The 21001-nt window shown below is 32.1% G+C and overlaps 1 protein-coding gene and 2 long non-coding RNA genes across 10 annotated transcripts; all 3 read right to left on the reverse strand.

Moving 5' to 3' along the window:
- Positions 1-6974: 6974 nt before the first annotated feature.
- LOC146915275 (uncharacterized) lies at positions 6975-9209 on the reverse strand. Its single transcript, XM_085721300.1, has 3 exons — positions 7622-9209; positions 7323-7507; positions 6975-7233 (listed from the first exon to the last, which is right to left on the reverse strand). The coding sequence occupies exons 1-3, from the start codon at positions 8891-8893 to the stop codon at positions 6975-6977; spliced, it is 1716 nt and encodes a 571-aa protein (XP_085577426.1). The 5' UTR covers positions 8894-9209.
- Positions 9210-11722: 2513 nt separating this feature from the next.
- On the reverse strand, positions 11723-12614 carry LOC146915276 (uncharacterized). The gene is made up of 2 exons (XR_015013290.1): positions 12491-12614; positions 11723-12355 (listed from the first exon to the last, which is right to left on the reverse strand). It is a non-coding gene; the product is annotated as an uncharacterized LOC146915276 (long non-coding RNA).
- Positions 12615-12754: 140 nt separating this feature from the next.
- LOC146915277 (uncharacterized) lies at positions 12755-18618 on the reverse strand. 8 transcript variants are annotated; one of them, XR_015014546.1, is made up of 8 exons: positions 18325-18618; positions 17919-18128; positions 17013-17259; positions 16798-16925; positions 16611-16687; positions 15616-15788; positions 13603-14947; positions 12755-12847 (listed from the first exon to the last, which is right to left on the reverse strand). It is a non-coding gene; the product is annotated as an uncharacterized LOC146915277 (long non-coding RNA). The 8 variants fall into 8 exon arrangements; XR_015014543.1 differs by lacking the exons at positions 12755-12847; positions 13603-14947 and adding exons at positions 15021-15537; positions 15983-16071; XR_015014544.1 differs by lacking the exons at positions 12755-12847; positions 13603-14947 and adding an exon at positions 15021-15303.
- Between the last annotated feature and the right edge of the window lie 2383 nt (positions 18619-21001).

Below are 21001 nucleotides of genomic sequence, written 5' to 3' on the forward strand. Positions count from 1 at the left end.
CGTCCCAAACGGACCAATACGGTAGTAGACAATCTTTCCCCAGTAAAACTACAATCCCCAGCAGTGTCAGATCCCTTTCTTTAACGAACTTGGGTATCCCGTTGTTGTTTTCCAGTCCCAGTCGAGTCATTTTTGCCGTCCTACATTCATATTTGCATCATGAGCATTTCACTGTATCTTAGGTCCAAAATTGGTGTACTTTTATATTTAAGTCTCTTCAGTCCGTCAAATCAAAGATCCCATCTTCAAATCTTCGGACGAAGAAACTTAAATAGGGGCATCTGTCATACCCCAATTTTTGATCTAAGGTCCCAGTGACACATGTCTTTTGACTAGGAATATTCCTTGTTTTTTTTTCAGACCTCCTCTCACAATACTTTATTTTAGATCTAAGGTCCCAGTGACACATGTCTTATTATTATTTATTAGTCTTTTTTTTAGTTTCCATCTTTTAATACTTTATTTTTATTTAGTCTTTATTTTTATAATTTACCTTTTTTATTTTTTTTAGTCTAATTATTTCTTTTAGTTTTTTTTTTAACCATTTTAATGAGTCCGAAATAATTGTCTCTGGGGTCCAAAGAAAATTCTATTCCAATCATGGCACTATCACAGCCTCAATCACAAAGTCAGAAAGTTCTTTCCCATTTTTCATCAGGAACGCGTTTCATCATCAATACCTCTTCTCACTTTTTTTTTATTTATTAGTTTTTTTTTAAGTTTTTAGTTTTTATTTTTATCGTTCATTTTTATTCAGTCTTGATTTTTATATTTTTTTTATTTTCCATTTTACCATTTTATTTTTATTTTTTTCGTTTAATTACTTCTTTAGGTTTTTATTAACTTTTTTTAATGAGTCCAAAAATTGTCAAAAAATATAGTGTCAAGGTCCAATTTTTTTTTTCTTTCTCAAGTGTGCCACCAATCATACCATTTTTACATGTCAACTCTCCCATTTGAAAAATCATTCAAATCACATTCAAAAACCATCAATCTCATTCAAGTCCCCATCAAAGTGCATTAAACCAATTTTCCATTTTTCATCAACCTTAGAACCTATAAATAGAGCTCTCATCCTTCACAATTTCACACACCAAAATTTCTCTTGAGTTGTCAAAGAACTTTTCTCTCTTCTCCCTCATTTAGCTTGTGTTGACGAGCTATTCTTTTCTTCTCCCTCTTTTTTCTGTCCCTTCGGAATTTTGTCCCTTCGGTAATTTTTGTCCCTTCGGTTGTCCCTTTCTTTTATTTTCTTGCATTTTATTCTTTTTAGCATTTTATTTTATTTCTATTTAGCATTTTAATTATTGTCATTTATTTTCCAGCAATTAGAATGTATTTAGGTCCAATGTAAATATAAATGAGAAAAGTGTGTGTGTGTGTGTGTGTGTGTGTGTGTGTGTGTGTGTCTTTTATTTTTTTACCGCTTTATATATATCAAAAAATACAAAAAAATAGATTAGGGATTTTGTGGTGACCCAACATCACTACAAAAATCCACTCGCTTTTATTTTTATTGCTCCGTTAGTTTAATTTTCATTTATTATTCCAAAACAACAAAAACATTCAAATAACAAAAATCACAAAAATATTTTCATAATAAACCTTGATTTTCAATCAAGTGATCGTTCTTTTTTATTTTATTTCTTAATCAAACTTCAATCAATTTAATCATACCTTGAGTCCATTTTTCTTTCAATATAAAAAATACAAACCAATTCTCATTTGCAACTTGGCTTTTTATTTTAAAACCTTTTTTTCAAAACCAATAAAAAACACAAAACAAATCAAACGTCATTTTCTTAACCCCGAACTACGAGGTTTTGATCCCTCACGGGTACGTAGGCAGAGGACACTCGTCCTTCCAAATCAATAAAATGTAGATAAACTAGGTCTCCTTTCTTTTATCATTTCAAACTCCATTTTTTCTTCAAAAAAAACAAGCAAGTTATAGCACATTAATTAAATGAAACCAAGAGGTTCCCGTAGAGTACTACGGACATAAAGGGTGCTGACACCTTCCCTTTATGTAACTAACCCCTGAACCTAAAATCTTTTCAAAATGGGGTGTTTGAACTTTTTCCCCTTTTCTTAAAAAATTAAATGTTCGGTCGTGAAATAATTAGTGAGTCAAAAAGCTAATCAAATAGCCTTGATCTCCGAAAAATGACGCGACAACCGTTATAATATATTAATATTGTTCAAAGAAACATATAATATATATGTATAGAATGAAGATTGAAGGTAACCAAACTCACAATGAGAATTAAATTGACATAAATAGCAGCGAGATGAAAACGTGAGTCCAAAACATCGGCGAGTAGAACAAAATATTGAACAATACACCACATATTTACAGAAAATGACGGTAAGATGAAAACGATGGTGAGCAAGGATGAGAACGATGATGAAAGAAATAATACATAATGCAATGAACATAGATGAGTATTAAAGCAACTATTCCCAATGAGTTAGCTGTTTTCCAATGTTTCCATGGAGAAAAAGCATTGATAATTAAAAAAAATGAGAACACATTACAGCAACAATGAGAAGAGAAACTCAAAAGGTGGAAAATGTGTCTATGCAGTTATCGTTTATAACCTGAGTGAAAGTAATGCGAAACTTGTGTGTTTCTATTTTTTAATGGGTAGAAATGCATACGTTTCTCATTGCTTTAACCCTGGCTGTAACCTGTTCTCATTTGTTTTATCATCGATAATTTTCCTCCATGGAAGCATTGGAAAACAGCTAAACCATTCGGTAAAGTTGATTTAAACTCATCCTTGTTCATTGCATTGGGTATCGTTTCTTTCATCAACGTTCTCATCCTCGCTCGCGGTCGTTTTCATCTTAACGTTGTTTTCTGCAAATCTATGGTGTACTGTTCAATAATTTGTTCTGCTCGCTGTTGTTTTGGACTCACATTTTCGTCCAATTTTCATCTCACAGTTGTTTTCGTCCAGTTTTTTATCATTGTGAGTTGTGTTACCTTCAATCATCATTCTATACATATATATTATATGTTTGTTTGATTAATTTTAAAAGATTATTACGATCATCCGCCGTTTCAAATTCATATTGTAATATGATGACCTAATAAATTCATATTGTAATTAGTTGTAGTAATAAGTTCTTATTTTATAACCCACTTGGGTTAGCCTAGTGATATTGGCTTGAGACCTGGGAGTGTGCTCCTCCTCAAGGTCTCATGTTCGATTCTCTCTGGTGCTAATTTGAGTGGGCTAATTTAGCTTCTTCAAAAAAAAAAAAGTTCTTATTTTAGATGACAGATATTCTTTGACTAACTCTATCATATGATGTATCTATTCATAAATCAGTCCAATATTCATTTGGTGTGTTTCTTTTGTTGTCACTTCTCTTGTCATGACTAGTTAATAAAAATGGATTAAATTCATCCTACCCATAGATTGATAATGGACATGAAAAACTAACAGAAATTGATAACCCTTAATTGATAGAGACGTTATCAAATTAATTTTTTTAGTAATAATAATAATGTTAAGCTTTTGTAAATAATAATAATAATAATAATAATAATAATAATAATAATAATAATAATAATAATAATAATAATAATAATAATAAGGAAAATGCTATTTCTCTAGAAAAATAGCATCAAAAAATTTTCAAGACACAGTTGGCAAGTTTTAATTGCATGATTTATTTGTTCACTTCCTATTTTTCAGCCACACGTCCTTGAATTGTGGCAAATAGTGCATTGTGATTGGCTGCTCTTTATTCTTGAAGAATTTTTGATGTTATTTTTCTAGAGATATAACATTGCTCTAATAATAATCTTGATAAGCTAGTAAAGTTGGTTTTTATCTATTTTAAGAGACCTTAAGGACATTATCGTCAAATGTAAAATTAGAGGGATGTTTAACGATTTTGTTAACGGTATTAAATTCATACGAGAGGTGTTTATATATTTTAAGAGACCTTATGGGAGGTTATTGTCTTTTAAAGATATCTCAGAGGAGGTCGGTGTATTTTCCCCTTTTCCAATTGATGGCAACTTAACGTTTCTAACAAGAGGGAGGTTTGTGTCATGTGACAAATTAGAACGTGTGCCTGTGTTATTTAGAGAAATCTCCGAGGAGATGAGTGTATTTTACCCAAAACCATAAGAATAAACCATATAATTGTGCAGAATACAAACCATATTTATCATGTTTCGGAAGAACTTGAACTCATAGATAGACACCAAAGGCAAGCTTACTATAAACTCACCGCACAAACAATTGAAATAAAAATAATCTTTATTTTTTTTATGTTGGTAACTAACCTGTGATAAAACTGTGACCAATTTATTGTTTAAAAAATTACTTTAAGGTCTGTCGCAGTCAAACTACCAAAGCTTTGATAAAAGGTTAAATAAACAAAAGGTGGTCTTAAATATACCCACATTTGATTTTAATCTCTCTAAAATATTTCTTAGGTTTTTACTCCCTCCAATATTACCCTTAAAAATAGTTCCTACTTTTTTTGTTTTTTTTTTTTGACAAAAACAAAATGATATTCATTCATTCAAATCGAGAGATTACATCATTTAACACCGCTAAAAACGTAAAGGATGAATCTGCGAACTAACTCACATCATCCAAGTTAATAGTATATAATGAACACCGCCACAAGTGACCGGAATATCCATGGCCCCCGGATCTGCAACCTTGACGCTCAAATCTTTGATTGAATAATCGATCTTTCAATATGAATCAAATGAACACCGCCACAAGAAGACGGGAAATCAAACAACGCCGCACAAAACGACGAACAACAAACCACCACACCTAGATGATGAAATCACAAAGAAAAAACCTAGATCTATGTGAAAATCACTTATTTAGATTGTAATAAAAAGAAAAAGATGGAGAGAGGCTATTTCAGGTAAAGAATTGACCCAAAACCACCCCTCAATGAAGAAAATGGAAGAGAAAACCTAGAGAGAGAAAACTAGGGCCGGCTAGATGGAGAGGGAGGGATGTTCAAACCTACATCCCCCTTGTTAAATTAGTTCCTACTTTTTAGTCAACTCCTGTGAAACTTCATATTTTTTAATAAAATTTTCCAAAAAAGAATTTTTTTTAATAAACTCTCTCCAAAAATAAAATTTGTTTTTAAGAAAACATGAATTAAATATAATTTTTTATGTTTTGATGCTAAAAGATTTGCATTAAATTCATGTTTTTTTTAAAAATACAAACTTTTTGTTTAAAAAATATTTTCATAATTTTCTACCTATTTCTGAAAAATTTCATTAAACAAATATTAAGGTTAGATATTAAATGACTAAAAAGTAATGACTAATTTCATGAATGAAATTTTTTGAAGGGACTAAAACCCTAAAGAATATTTTATGAGGGCTAAAATCAAATGTTTGGATATTTAATTTAAAGGGACCTTTTACATATTTAACCCTAAAATAAATAAACCGATTGGATCACGTATACTTCTCTAAAAATTGAGAATAATGGAACGATAAACCAACTAAATGGCAAATAGAAATGCAATTTAACACCGAACTTGGTTAAACAGAAATGCGATTTAACACCGAACTTGGTTTAACTATAGTTCAGATTTAAATATTTAAGAAAAATTGAGAAAACAAACCTATAAAAGGTTTCTGTCATTTCCTGTCTCCAAAGACCAATTTCTTCAACACTCTACCTTCAATTGTAACACATGAAAGAAGTGAGAGAGATAGAAATCATAACGAGTTGCATTTCATTATCAATATTTTGAATAATTGCACCAACTACAATTTAATCAGACTAAATTAGAGTTATAAAATTCAAATTTACTCCCTATTACAAGATTGTCAAACAAAAAAATTGTTGAGTATAGGAAATACACAAAACCCACTGGTAATATAACTGAGAGCTAGAGATACATCACCAAAGATCAAACACCAAAACCAAAAAACTTCACACATCAAAAGAAAAATTTAGACGTAACAAAAAAGCAATTAATCAAAATAATTGTATACATAGTAAAGATTTCAACGCGAAAAAATCAATAAAAAATCAAACCTAAAGTTTGAAGAGTAAAAGTGATAATAGTGGTTGATTCATATATGGTGTCCTCATCATGTTGCTGTAAAATATAAAACTTAGAAAGTGAAAAGATAAACAGAAAATGAGAGATAGAGAAAGGAGAAGAATAGATGTTGAGATAGAGAAAGAGCACTTTCTTATGGCAGTTCCAGCGGCCAACAATTTTGTATGCAAAGAGAAAACATTACAACGCCACAATTTACGCGCCCCTCTCTTCAACATGGGGTTCGCTCCTTCTCCCTCTCAGATGTCCTGATATCAGTTTTATGACTAAATTTCATATTTCACCTTCACATTATATTCTAACTGCCAGCCAGTTTAATTCTTTTCAGTTTTTGTTTGATTGAGAGCATTAGATCGGTAATCCTTACATTTAAAATGGAAGCCGTTATTATCAGTGTAAATTACCAAATTGTCTGAATGAAATTTAAAAATGAAGAAGAAAACGAAGGGTACACCAAACGAAGAAGAAAATAGTATTAATTTCTTCTTGCATTGAATTAATGTTTTTTGTCATAATAACTAGGAGACTTTCACTTACAACTCTTTAATATTGCAATAAAACAATGAGATTGAAGAAAGCAGAGCAGCACAAGGATCAAATGGAGCACTAGTATTATTCATTAACTTTTTTTTTTGCCCCTGCAACGGGGCAATACTACAAGACACTGAAAAAAAAATACAAGACATTGAATTACAGAACTTTATATAAACTAAGAAGCAATAAGAGACTTGTTTCCTATAAATGATTGACACGGACACCGAACACTACACTCCGACACTAACAATAATTTGAAGGAAAAAAAATTAAACATGATCATATATGTGTAAGTGTCAGAAATTGACACATGTCAGATACCAGACACACATTCAATCTGAAATTTCATAGCTTGTATCGACCTAATTTTTAAGAGTTGGATTATCATGAGATGGACCAGCAGCTTGAGAATGATTAATGAAATCATGCAGAACAAGCATATTGTAAATGCCAGGTTGTCTGAGCCAAGTAGCCACCAAATCTCCAGTAGATACTAATCTTCCCAAATTACCATCAGCAACTCTAAAGGGTGAACCCATTCCATTAAGGTGTGCTTCAACAGCCTTTTTCAAAGTTCCATTACCCATTACTTTGCTGTGTTTGCCCCAACCAGTTAAAATGCTGCAAAACAAAAATTAAAATGATGATCAATACTTTAATCCAATCAAAAGAAAACAATAAAAAAAATCTTAGGGGTGAAAATTTCATACCTCACAGTCTTAGGTAATTTAGAGCCTTTAAATACAGTACTATGCAAATTCAGCAACCATGCATGAACCATTGCACAAGCAGCCCCAACAGACATAAGATGCAGATCCAAGCAAGAATTTGACCATTTACCTTTCCATACATTTCGTCGTCTCCCTTCAATTGCAACCATTTCAGCTCCGCGTCTCTGATGTCAAAATTAGTTTTAGTAAAAAAAAAAAACTGAAAATAAACTAATTTTTTAATTACTAACTGAAGCAAAAAACTTGCATTTTTTTTTCCTAATTGCTTGACGATTTACCTGACCAAAGTGCCACAGTATATCTGTGAGGGCATTATAAAAGGCGGACGCAGTTGAAGAATCCATGCACATTATTTCATCAAATAGATTTTGAGCCCAAAACCATATTTTTTCTCTGTAACCTGTTAACAGTCCATGTGTTATACCATACTCCTTGTTATCAAACAAGCGGAGTGTGTCTAATAGCTCTGAAGCATCCTCAATAGAATTGAATCGACTGCCCTTACACAGAGTGTCCAAATATGTGTTATAAGTAAATAAATCACGAACAATACCCTTGTTATCCATTTCTCTCAATAAATTTTCAGCCATTTTGCACATGCCCTTTGGGGCGCAAACAGAAAGCAGTGAATTGTAAGTAAGCCGATCCGGTACTATGCCATCAGCTAGCATTTCATCATAAAACTTAACAACTACATCAAAATCCGCTTCTGCTTTTGCGCCAGCGTCAATTAGCGCATTATACGATATTAAATTAGGTTCAATGCCCCAGCTTCTCATGGACCTGAACATATCTACGGCATCATGAAAGTACCCATTTCGGCCATAAGCACTAATCATAGCCGAAAAGGAATACACAGTGTTCCCATGGCCTTCATACCTAGCACTTTCGAACAATCTCAAAGCAAGATTAATCTCTCCTAACTTACCAAGAGTACCAATCATAGTATTTACTATCTTACCCTTAGCAACCCTCCCTTTTTGCTTCCATATAATAAAATCAAAGCACTTAATGGCCAACAAAAAGTGACCAGTATTACCAAACTCTTTAAGCATATAAATATAATCTTCAACCTCCCAAAGCTTTTGTTCATATGAAATTAAAACATTATCAATAGCATCAATATTTTTACCAGCCTTCAAGAGACAGTGAAGTGCCTCGTCAGCAGCATTGCTATGAGCGTGTTTGTTTACGATTACTCTTGGCATTCCAAAATGCATTTTTGCGGCAAACCGGGTTGACCTCCTTCCAGAGAACTCAGGTGCAAGCCCTGATTTCCTGCCATTCAATAAAAAATCCAATGTTGAGGAAAATGCAGCTCTACCACTGCCTTTGCCAACAGATTGAACAACACCAGCAGTAGCAGCACTTCCATTTGCACCAAATTCAGCTGCAGCAACAGAAACTAAAGGTGCAGACCTCGAGGATGAAGACAAACGGTTTTTAGGCGGTTTATGACTATTACGGTGATTGTGATTTTTATTATTTTTAGCTGGTTTAGGAGCAGGGAGTGAGGAGTAGTTTGGTGGTGGGGTTTGAGTTGAAGTCATTTTAGAAAAAAAGAGGAAAAAAGGACAGAGCTTTCAGCTTGATTGCACAAGAATCTATGATTTTTTTTATTTATGTTTTTATATTCAGAAGCAAGAATCAATGGCTTGAGGTGGTGTGAAGAAAATAGTTGATGATGAAGGGCAATTTATAGGAGAGCTTGTACTGATATATTTTTTTTGACAAGGAGCTTATTTAATTTTAGTCTATATTTTATATTTGTTTTCTTAATAGAAGATGAATGTTTTAAATCCCTCCTTTATTTTGTATTATCCTTCCGGTTTTTAAGAGAAATGAGTCATCGTAATATAGAGTTCGATCGAGATGTAAGTAAAGTCTAATTAACGTTTGTTCTAGTTGATATTATCATTGTTAAATAAAAATCATATGCTTGCATTATACCTTAAAACTGGTTTTAATAAATTTATAAAATAAAAAATTATAATAATGATTATATCTATTGTTTCACACCTATAGTTCATTGCCAATCTTGAAATGTGGTATTATTCATTTCGTGTCAAGAATGATAATTAGATTAAAATATATTATTTTCAAAAATGAATATTAATATTTGGAATTTTAATTATTTAAAATAAATTTCAAGAAACATTATTATTTTATTACGATTTCTACGTGATTTCTTTTAAAATTTATACATTTATAGAAAAAAGCTATACAACTTTATTTTTTACTGTTGTTGTAATTCATGCTGATCAGAAAGGCGAAATTATTCATTTCGTGTTGAGAAAGACAACTATATTAACATATACACTAAATAATTTACAAATTAGGTGTTTGGATGATGATTTGAATGTCTGTCTTAAAATACTATGATAAAAAATTTGGTAACAATATTCTTGATCTTATCTGTTTCTTAAGTTTGGAGTCGTTTCATGATGAGAAAGACAATATCATATTTATTTTTACAGGACACAGACAAAAACATTAAAGTATTTATTCTATAATTTAGTAATTAAAATTAGGTTAATGCTATATCTCGCGAAAATTTTGATATAGAAAACGTCCCGACTTCTTTATAGGTTGACACCTGTAACTGCAGCACATGTTTTCTTTTTATCCAACGGTCTATTATTTACACCAATGAATATCCAATGGTAGCAGTCATTCACGAGACTTCGGGATGTATTGTTTCGCTGGCAATAGCATTGCTCTTAAAATTATTATTGGTGAACTGAATGTATAAATTAATTGTGAGTTATTAACATTAGTTGGGTCTAACATAAAAGACTAGAGTCCCACAACATGACAACCAAAGATTGATTCTCGATTGCAAGAGGTATCACATTTAATATATGACTGTGTCTTATTTATGATTATCTCTAGTAGGGTAAACCTTATAAATTAAATTATTATTTGCATAATAAATTTATTATAATTATTACTATCTCCGCATATTTTCTATTAAAATTTGCAAATTAAAAATACATTCACAATTCATTAAGGTGGAATTATTCATTTCGTGTTGAGAAAGACAACTATAATAAGTATACTTTAAATTATTTACTAATTAGGGTTGTGATTACTAAAATGAATATTTAAATTAATGAATAATATAACAGCTACTCAGTAAGTATTAATTGCATCTGTTTTATAATATAGGGTTAATTATGTTTTTGGTCCCTACAAAATTGTGACATTGTAAGTTTAGTCCTTACTTAATTTTAATAGCATTTTTAGTCCCTACAAAAAATTTCTGCACTCGATATTAGTCCTTACTCAATCAAAATTTGTTTAATTTATGCTTAAACTCTTACGTTTTTCAACAATGTTTTACAGGCGTGTTAAGAACGTTTTTCAACAATTTTCTACGTCCATATTTTTGTTACTTATATCCTAAACTTTTGTCGTTTTAAAAAATTCATATTTAATTTATTTCATGTTAAAAAATTATAGATTTTAGTAAATGAACATTTCATAGTGTTCTAAACTTGTATAAAAAGAATCGTTAAAAAATTTAATAGTTTAAGGATAATTAAACAAAATTTATTTTAGCAGGAACTAAAATTATAAGTAAATTTTTTTTTGTAGGGATTAAAAAAGTTATTAAAATTAAGTAAAGACTAAACTTAGAAGGTCGCAATTTTATAGGGACCAAAAACATATTTAACCCTATAATATATTATAGTAAACATTTTTGTAATTATACTCGTGAATTTCTATGATTCCCAACTTTTGAGATAATTCATTTTGTGTTGAATAAAACACATAGACCATAGACGACACTTCCATTCTCTATGTGTGAAAGTTCTTCATTTGAATAAGCCAAACTCTATGTATGAAAGTTAGTTAACAGCAAAAACACAATTATGCCCCATCATATTAATTTGATGCAAGTTCATGCTCTTAGCCTATCTATGAAATTTTCTTTTTCTCAATCTTGACACCTTTTTTACTTGTCAGATCCCCTGAATTTTTGTGCATCATAGGGCCTTTACGGTGGTGCCCTTGATGTCTCCGCTCCTGTAGTCTTTTGACTTTATATGTTTGCCATTTCTTAAAATAAATAGATACTGAACTATTAACCAATTACGAAAATGATCCTAAAGTAATCTCGGACAAACTAAATTAGCCATAGATCAAATGTTTTGGATTCTGCTCTATTCACTGGGGAAAAGCAGTTTTGCCTACACTACAACATGATTGAGATTTCGTAATAATTGAAAATTGTAACTAAATCAAGAAAAATGTTACTAATTAAATTTAGTAACAGTTGAGCAATTGTTAGGTAAATCCCTTTGTTTCTAAAAAGTTTAAGTAACAATTTATATCATTATTTGTAATAGTCAAAATTTACCTTTGTTTTCACTTCATTCATATTTACCCTTGTTTTCACTTCATTCATATTTAAATTAACCAACAATATTTGAAGATAAACTTCATTCAAATTTACAACTCCAAATATTTCCCCAAACAAACATTTGAAATTGGATTTCATAATGGAAATGAAGTATGCAACACAATTTCGATTACATCTATAATTATTAGAAGTTTTAGATCATGTATTTGGGAGTTGCACTGAACTTCTGTTACCCTTTGATGACTTTATTCACTTCAAGTATTTCTCTGTTACAGTCTTCCTTGGGTCACCGATAGCGTACAAACCAGCTTTAGTGCACACACTCCTTATATCAGCTCCTAGAAAGAACAAAATCTATGTTGCTTAGAAAAAAATGTAAGTTGCAAAAATTCCTCAAAACCAAAACAAGTTTTGACCAGAAAGGATATAAGCTGAATACTTAAGTAGATTGATGGTCAGAAGGCAAAAGTTAAATTAAGGCGAAGCCGAGCTGGAAGCTCAAAATGGATATCCCTTTTACGGCTCATGATTCTTGTGTGTATCTTGAATATTTTGGCCCGCTCTATAAGTCAGAAAGCGAAATTCAACTTTACGATCCAATCGCCCACACCACAATAGTGATGGATCAAAAGTGTATGGCCTAAAACTGGTGGACAAAAAGCCATTAGCTATATGGTCAGCATCATAGGGGTAAAACTTAAATTGAAGAAAAAGACTCATGAAGCAACGAAACTAACAAAAAAAATCAGTGCAGAGGAATTGGAAAATTTCAAAAACTTACTTCGCACATCTTTTTAATCTGTTCTTTACAACAACCAACATCATTATATGTCAAATCTTGTTTCTCTTCAACTGTGATCATGGCAACACTTGGATCAATTTTTGGAGGCGGCAGAGGAGTCTTGACCTGCAACAGTGAACTTCCATGTGAAAACTATAATAGAAGTAAAAGGGAAATACATTTGAGGGTGGATCAGAAGTAATTTAATCTTATAAAATATAAAGATATACATACAAGGAGTAAGAAAGGTGTTAACAACTAATTACCTGCATTCCCCTATGAGCATAATACTAATAACAACAGCAAAAGCTACCAAGTTTAGGCGAGCATATCAATTATTATCTTCACCAGACATGCCTGGAATTCAGATGCAATTCAGAAAGGAAATATGATTTTAAGTTAGCATGACAATAATATGGGATTCTTAGTTATAAAGCATAAGACTCTTGATTAGTAACAAGAAACAAATTCCTACAGAGTTGAAATTGGGAATATCTTCCTTACAACAAAACATAACACGGTTTAGTATTTCGATCAATTCTATTTAGTGAAACAGATGCAAATTTCTCAGCAACAGATATCACTTTCCATTCTTTTTCACCATCTTTGCCAACCTAATCGAAATTCCTATAAAATTGCATAAGAAAACTCGAAACACATTCAAATTTCACAATAAGTATGTTCCCTACACAAAATGAACTAGTTCCATCATTTTTTATGATATTTTCTATAAAAAGATTGGGACATGAAATAAACTAGTTCTATCAGGTAAATTTAATAAGTATGTCAGCTACACAAAGACAAATGATATTTGTTTTCCAGCATAGCGATCGCTGCAATTACCATCCTATCAATAGTATATCGAGTACAGTTACATGATAAACCATTGATTCCCATGCTATCAAGAAGTATCTCTTTGACATTTACCAAAAACACATTTATCTAAAAGTTTTCGATAGGGCACCTAAAATATATTATTATATTTAGAATTCATGCACAAAAGTAGTGAAATCTCTTTCACCAAATAGTTCAAATCTTGATTGTGCATTGAATTAGAGAAAACAGAAAGAAATACACAAACTATTAGAAAAGCTAAGATAAAAGAATCTGACCTCTGGCAGGCTGTAAGAATGAGAAATCTGAATGGAAATCAAGCCTTTATCCAACCAAGACAGTAGCTCCTTGATAGAATCTTCAAGACATTCGGGAAATGCATTTATAACTACCTCAATAAAGGCCATGTACTATCCAATTGTAACACTAGTTAGAAGATAGAACAAGGGTATATGCTCTTATTTAACTATTACCTGACTACAATATACATTAAAAAAGGCTATGACTCACACACACTCTTCTCTTTTCTTAATCACATGATGTAATTCATCCCTTGACAATTAATTCAACAATAACAAAGAAACATAAACTTATCTGCAGATCTTTTAGCAAGAATTCATATCTGATAGCTTGAGACAATGATATGAATCTAGAGCATCAAGATCTGAAACAATGCATAGAAGTAAAAGCGTGTAGAATCATTTGAAATGGTGAAACTATTTGATCTAAAATGAAGCATAGATCTGAATATTAATAATAAAAAAAAATATGCCTGAGTATTTAAATTTTGAAATAATCTAACTAATATGCCATCAATATTTCACTCAAAATTGTTAACCCTCTCTAGTTCCTTGAATTCAACAATAGCATTTGCATTGGAATTAGGTTAATTATAAGAGAAGCAAAAGCAAAGGTCAACATAACAAGATAAGCATTGCATAAAAACTTACCATGTAGAAGTATGCTATTGAAATCATTGTGGCTCAACAATCATTACTTATTTACCCAACAATTTGCACCCCTTATGTAAATCAATTCTCTAATACACTTTTATATAGGTACCTAAGATAATTTTTGACAAATCCAGAACCCCAGAACAAGTAATAATACAACATGTTGATTTGAACAAGCGTAACTTATTGTGAAATATGACATAAATTGATTTGAAACGGTGAGTATTTAGACAAAAGTGAGAAAGATCAAAGACATTTCAATCATAATGTAACATGCTTAAAACGTTGATATGATCCCCTTAGTAAAGAATTTGCTCAAAATTTCATTCCAAACAAACAATCACTACAAGAAAATATGTGATTTGCTACGCCCCATTCCGTAGGTAATTTGCAGCTAATTCCTAGCTAACGAGTTTAGCTAGGGTTATGCTAGGGAATACCTATTGATTCGGTCGTAGCATGGATTGAGAGACAAATTTGCTAGGGAATTAGTTCTCAGTAAATCCGTAGCAAGTAAAACAAAAATCCTAGCAAACACTCAGTTAATCCGCAGCAATATAGCATTCAAAATGAATGTTTTGCAGCAAAATAACCATGACTTATCATAGCAATTTCGCAACAAATTTACAGCAACATAACTAAGACTTGTCGTAGCAATTCCATAGCAAATCTACAGCAAAATTAAAAAAATATCTTTAATGGGATCCTAGCAATTAGGACCTTTTAACCTTTTAAAAAAAACATTTAAAACATTACCAATCAACATTTAATACATTTAAAACTTTAGAAATACAAAATAGTATTGATAACAAATTAGGTCTCATACAAGTAATTCAACATGAGGTTATACAAGAGATTCTTCATATTAGAACCATAATTGTTTTTGTCAAGAGAACAACAATTATTTTGGAAAAATAAAGGTCAAGGCATTGATTAAGTTAATAAGCTGGTTCAAAACTCAAATTGCAATAGATCCAACTACTCTAGTATGATATACTTTAGGTATATGAAGTCGTTTCATGCTATCTATGCAACAAAATCAAAGAGAAATCACACTATCAGTCAAAAGAAAGAAAAAATAACAAAAATCACTTAAAGCTCAATCAAATAAGCACAACATTGGCTTTGTTGTAATACTTAACCAAATCAGAAAAAATAATAAACATAAAGGGAAAGAGAAATGAAAAAGGAGAAGGCATGTATGAAGTTACCAATACCTTCCCTTTTCAATTTTGACTCCGTTGAAACCCTACATTCTCTCTGTCATGGTTCTATAAGAATCATTTTGTATCCCATTTAAAGTGAAAACTATGAACACTAATGAACAGCAGCACTTACACAGAAACTGATGAACCAGTCAGTGTTACAAATAGTCCATTCAACAAGATTCCAATTCCCTGCCAGCCAACAACGCGGCTCAGAACATGTCGAGGCGATGGTGTTGCATTTGCTAGACGGAATGCAGCCACTCTCAGGGTAGACCTTCTAAGGTGTCTCGTAGTGTCTTGTCTCTATCACAAAATAAATTGATCAGCCACGGTAATGATTTGGAATGCAATGTGTTTAATATGTTGATGTAGACAAACAATTAACAGTTAAACAAATAATATTTGTTGAGAATAACTATTCAGATGTTTAGAGAAACTAAAAAATAATTGAAATTTAATGAAAATGCAGTGTCTTGAGCTGTGAGCTTGTGACTTACATGTGGTTTCTGACTTTATTGTTACGTGACACTTTCCATTCTTGTACAAGAAATGGGGATTTCACAATGTCTATGTAGCATCCATAATCCTACTTAACATGACAACACATCAAAAACACAATACCAAACCTTAAACCTTATGCAAGCAAAAGCTCTACAATTATTCACAAACAAACAAACACATCCAACATCCTAACTCACCTGTCCCACCAAATTACAGTCAAACTACTATACTAACTTAGAAATGGACAAATACACAACAGTTAAATAAATACACAACAGTCAAATAAATACACAACAGCTTACACTATAACCATAATATGAAATGCTAAATACCAATACTTTATACTAAGTTACATATGAAAACACACTTTGCATAGGTAGAAGATCAGTTCATGACATCCCTCACAAAGAAGCCACCAAGAAGCATACCCATATATATCAGCTTGAACAGAGGACACAAATAGGATACACACTAAGTCATAATCTGCTGTTACAGAAGCATATCTCACATAAAACAATTAATTTGACCCACTTAATGAGAACCTTGTCAATTAATTTACAGATTAGATTATCATATGTCAGCCACACCCACAAAAAAACACTTTAGAAACAGGACGTAAAATACCTTGATCTGAAACATATTTGTACATCTCCAATGCACAGAGCAGGTTCAGGTGGCATGACTTATTGAAACTGGTCCTCCTACACAATATATATGCACCAGAAAGTTTTAAGTTTCATATAGAAATATATTATTTTGTGCACATCATTATGAAATGGATAAATCTCAAATCCATGCTTGCCATACTTACTAGGAGGCATCTCCAGGGTACAATATCCATATTTACTGCTAAACTTTTTAGGAACTCTTTTCACTATTCGAACTTCGTCTCGTAAAGAATCAATGAAATGGTTCACATCAAAAATGTCCTCAAAATTACTGTAAAAAGAAAACTACACAACTTTAGAATGATATGAAGGTTAAATTAGAGGATACTCAAAATAAAAATTAGAATAACGTATATACCTAGGGTCTGCCCAAAATGATGTCTTTTCAAGCTCTGGCACGACCAATGTGAGATTAAAAAATAGTGCAATTGTCACCATGTCACATATATGAAATACCATACCACTAAATGAGTATTTAAGCTTATGATATCATACAAACAGATAAATTTTAGAATAGGAAGTACAAACCGCAGCACGCATTTGATTCAAGCCACCATTGCAGGAAACTCTTAGAAAACCATTACTTGTATAATTTCCTGTAGGAGCTTTAATATTTACCAAAATGAGTGAGAAATTAAAAGTAAAACAATAAAAAATATTCTATACCTATCCATCAGACCTGTACATCGATTATTGCTTTATATCCTCATTACATATAATACGACGGTTGTCTATAAAAGTAACACTCTAGAATCAGCATTTCAAATTATAATAACCCCCGGACAGTTTCAAAAACCACTATAGAACAACACTTAACAATCATCAGACATTAATGCTTGACTAGAGTTTGGGATTTCTCCTCTCAACTCATACTATAAACTGTTCCTAACCACATTACATTACTCAGACATACATATAACATCAAATTCAAAACAATTAGTTCCAAAAAGTTCAATTCCTTATCAATGTAACAACATCTAATAACATCAACACATATGGTTTTATACAGTGACTCTCAAATTAACAAATCCTTATCAAATTCTTATCAACATTCGACAGTGTATTGGACATCAAAAACGATTTGAAGTATTAGCAACCTATATAGGAACAAAAATTATCAAATCAAATCAATTAAAAAATTAGCAAATGCTGAAATAAGCTTTTAAACATGCAAGTATCATCAAATCAAATATAGGAACAAAAATTAACAATCTATATATTATCAAATCAAAATTATAGCATCAACTCAGCGAGCGAGAGTAACCTGAGTGATGCAAGAACGGAGTCGAAATTGGACGCAGAAGCTGTTCCAAACATACAGTAAGACTATACAGGGCACCTAACTAATAACAAACACCTCACATGCATTTCATCAAACACCTTACATGCATTCTTGAAACAACCATATTTTGTATAAATTCTCACCAACTTGGTCTATATATCAGAAACATACAACAAACTGAACCAATTATACCTGAAATTAATGATGGAGAAAGATAGAATAAGACTTAAATTGATCAGAAATTGTTACAATTTTCTCATTTTGCTCTAAAATTTAATCGATCTAGCATCTAAGGATGAAACTGATGGAAATCAGAACCCTAGATACAACAATACGAACAACACAGAATATTGGGAATCAAATTAGATTGATTTGTGAAGGAATCTACCTCACTGAACTTTCTTCTGAATTAACCTCATCAAAAGTGCCACGAGGATGAGAATCTAAGAGAGTGAGAGATACGGTGGTGAGGTTCTGATACGGCAGCGAGGTGAGAAATATGGTGGTGAAGCTACTGATACAGCGGCAAAACCGAGATTGGAGTGAGAAATTCACGGCGAGAGTGATGGGCGAAGTTGCGGTGGTGAGGCTCTGATATGGCGGCGACGTGAGAGAGATGGTGGTGAAGTCAATTCTGAGAAATCGTGATGAAAATTGTGATTATGGTTGAACAAGCTTCTTTGGATAAAAAAAGAGATTTTCTTTTATTTATGTGAGCCAGTTTTTTTTATTAATAAAATAATTGTAACAAAAAAAAAAGCCAATGTGTATCTGAATTAATAGCAGCTTTTTTCTAATAAGAGTTATTCCGGTTAAATAAGAGTCTTTTTAATTGAGTTTTACTGGGAACACAATCCGTAGTACAATTTTGGTAGCATATCCTATATTTTCTTGTAGTGAATTCCATTCTGTCATACCCCAATTTTTGACCTAAGGATCCTACATTCATACACTAACACGTGCCCTTCGACCTTGATCAATCTCTGACCTTTTAAGTGAAAAATTCGGCAGAGAGGTATTTTAAAATTCCTCATGTTTGGTTCCGAGTCGGACCCTCTTCTCTCTTTATTTTTTATTTTTATATTTAATTTTTAATTTCCATCTTTTATATAAGTTTTTTAATTAATTTTAACTCTGTTTTTTTAAATCCTTATTTTTTTTAATTTTAATCTTATTCTTTTTTTAATTCTACGTTATTTTATTCTTTAGTCTTTATCTTCTTTTTTACTATCATTTATCTTCTTTTTTTTTTACTATCATTATTTTTATTTTAATCCGATAAGTCCAAAATGTTCAAAAGTTGGTCCAAATCCAGTTCACATGATCCAGTCCAGGTGCATCAGTGATGAACGCGTTTTTGCTTCCTGATCCCAATCCAAGCCAGTTCACATTTGCAGCCAAGATTCCAGGCACAAGTCACCTGAATTCAACAAACCCTAAAGTTAATCTGTTCACTATATATACAACCTGCAAAACACAAGTTAACGGGGCCAAAAATTCATCAACAACAATTTTCCAATCAAAACCGGCACAAATTTCATTAAACCTGCAAACAACACAATCACACACTCTCAAACTCTCTTTTTTCAAATCACACGCACATCGCACATCAAAACAGCCACCATTTCAAACTATCAGAACAACCAATACATCAAAACGCATTAAACAATCAACACCAGCTTCGTAACCCACAGCCATCAAATCGGCCTCAAAGTACAATACCCACACGAAACCAATTTCACGTACATCACACAGGAACAACACAACACACATAACCTACAAACCCTAATCCTCCCAATCAACACCAACAATCTCAACCGCACCGGCCGTCGCCACAAAAACAACAGACCGCATCAAAGTCGTGGCATACCGGATCCAATCGGCCCGCACACGGTGTTCACACACAAAGTTCGAAACACCGTAGCTGAATCAAAAAGAATGGTATAATTTGTTTTTAAGCTTAGAACCGTACGGACTGTTCGTGGAATTTTTGAGTTTAGGAACAATTAGAAGAAGTAGGAGTAGGAAAACACAAAATAAAAAAAGAGTTTGAGGGTGTTGGTTACGGCGGCGCCGCCGTTCCTAACGGCCGGCCGCCGCCACTCTCGTCGCAGAGAACAAAGTAATAGAGAGAGAACAGAGAGAGCGAATTGAGAGAAGGGAAGGAAGAGAGAGAAACAGTATGAGGGAATGAGAGAAAGATGGGTTTACACCTTATATATACTCCCTTCTGAACCGGTTCGGTTCTTCTAGACCAACCCAGGCTTGAACTAAACCAGTCTAACCCAGCAGGCCTAAATCTGTGGCCCGTTTCCAGCGCCCCTGTTTCCCAATCCCAATTCCTATTTTCTTAAGTTATACGCCCCCTGTCTGCTGTCTGCACCCCCATCCCTGCATTTTGTTCATTTTATTTACTCTTGCATGCATATTTAATTTATCTTGTATTTTTAATCTCTTTTGCATTTAATTTATTAGACTAGGCTGCATATCCATCATTCATTCGTCTATTGCATAAATATTTATTGTGTCATTTATTTCTCATCATATGGAACTTAGAATGTATATATAGGTTTGATGTAAATAATTTATTCATGTTTATTTTTTTTCCGCATATTTTAGAATGTATATTAGGATTCAATGTAATTTATTTATTTTATCGCAGACCCTAAAATGTATTAATAGGTTTTTGTAATAGCTTAGGTGCATGTGTTCGTGCGTGTGTGTGTATGCCTTTCTTTTTATGTTTCTAGAATAGGTTAAAGGTCCTCGTGGTGGTCCAACGCCATCGTAAGGTACCTACGCTTTATCTCCTCGCTCCGTTAGTGTTAATTTTAGTTTAGTCATTATTCAAAAAACAAAAACATGCAAATAACCAAAAATCACAAAAATATTTTCTTAAATAAACCTCGATCTCAAATCAATTGACGTCTTTTTTCATTTTATTTTTTTAATCAAATATCAAACAACTTAACTTTATTTGAGTCTCTTTCTTTAAGATAAAAAATACAAACAAGCTTACTTTGCCACTTGGCTTTTTATTTTAAAACTTTTTTCAAAACTAATAA

Source organism: Medicago sativa, chromosome 6 (assembly GCF_051527215.1).
Source record: "Medicago sativa cultivar Bolivia chromosome 6, Bolivia_mono, whole genome shotgun sequence".
Classification (NCBI taxonomy): Eukaryota; Viridiplantae; Streptophyta; class Magnoliopsida; order Fabales; family Fabaceae; genus Medicago; species Medicago sativa.

Bases quoted from the DNA above. Each gene is read 5' to 3' on its own strand.
- LOC146915275 (XM_085721300.1), bottom strand. From the start codon at position 8,893: ATGACTTCAACTCAAACCCCACCACCAAACTACTCCTCACTCCCTGCT. The intron at 7,508-7,621 runs GTAAATCGTCAA...TTTTGACATCAG, and splicing joins TACTGTGGCACTTTGGTCAG to AGACGCGGAGCTGAAATGGT. The intron at 7,234-7,322 runs GTATGAAATTTT...TTTGTTTTGCAG, and splicing joins AAATTACCTAAGACTGTGAG to CATTTTAACTGGTTGGGGCA.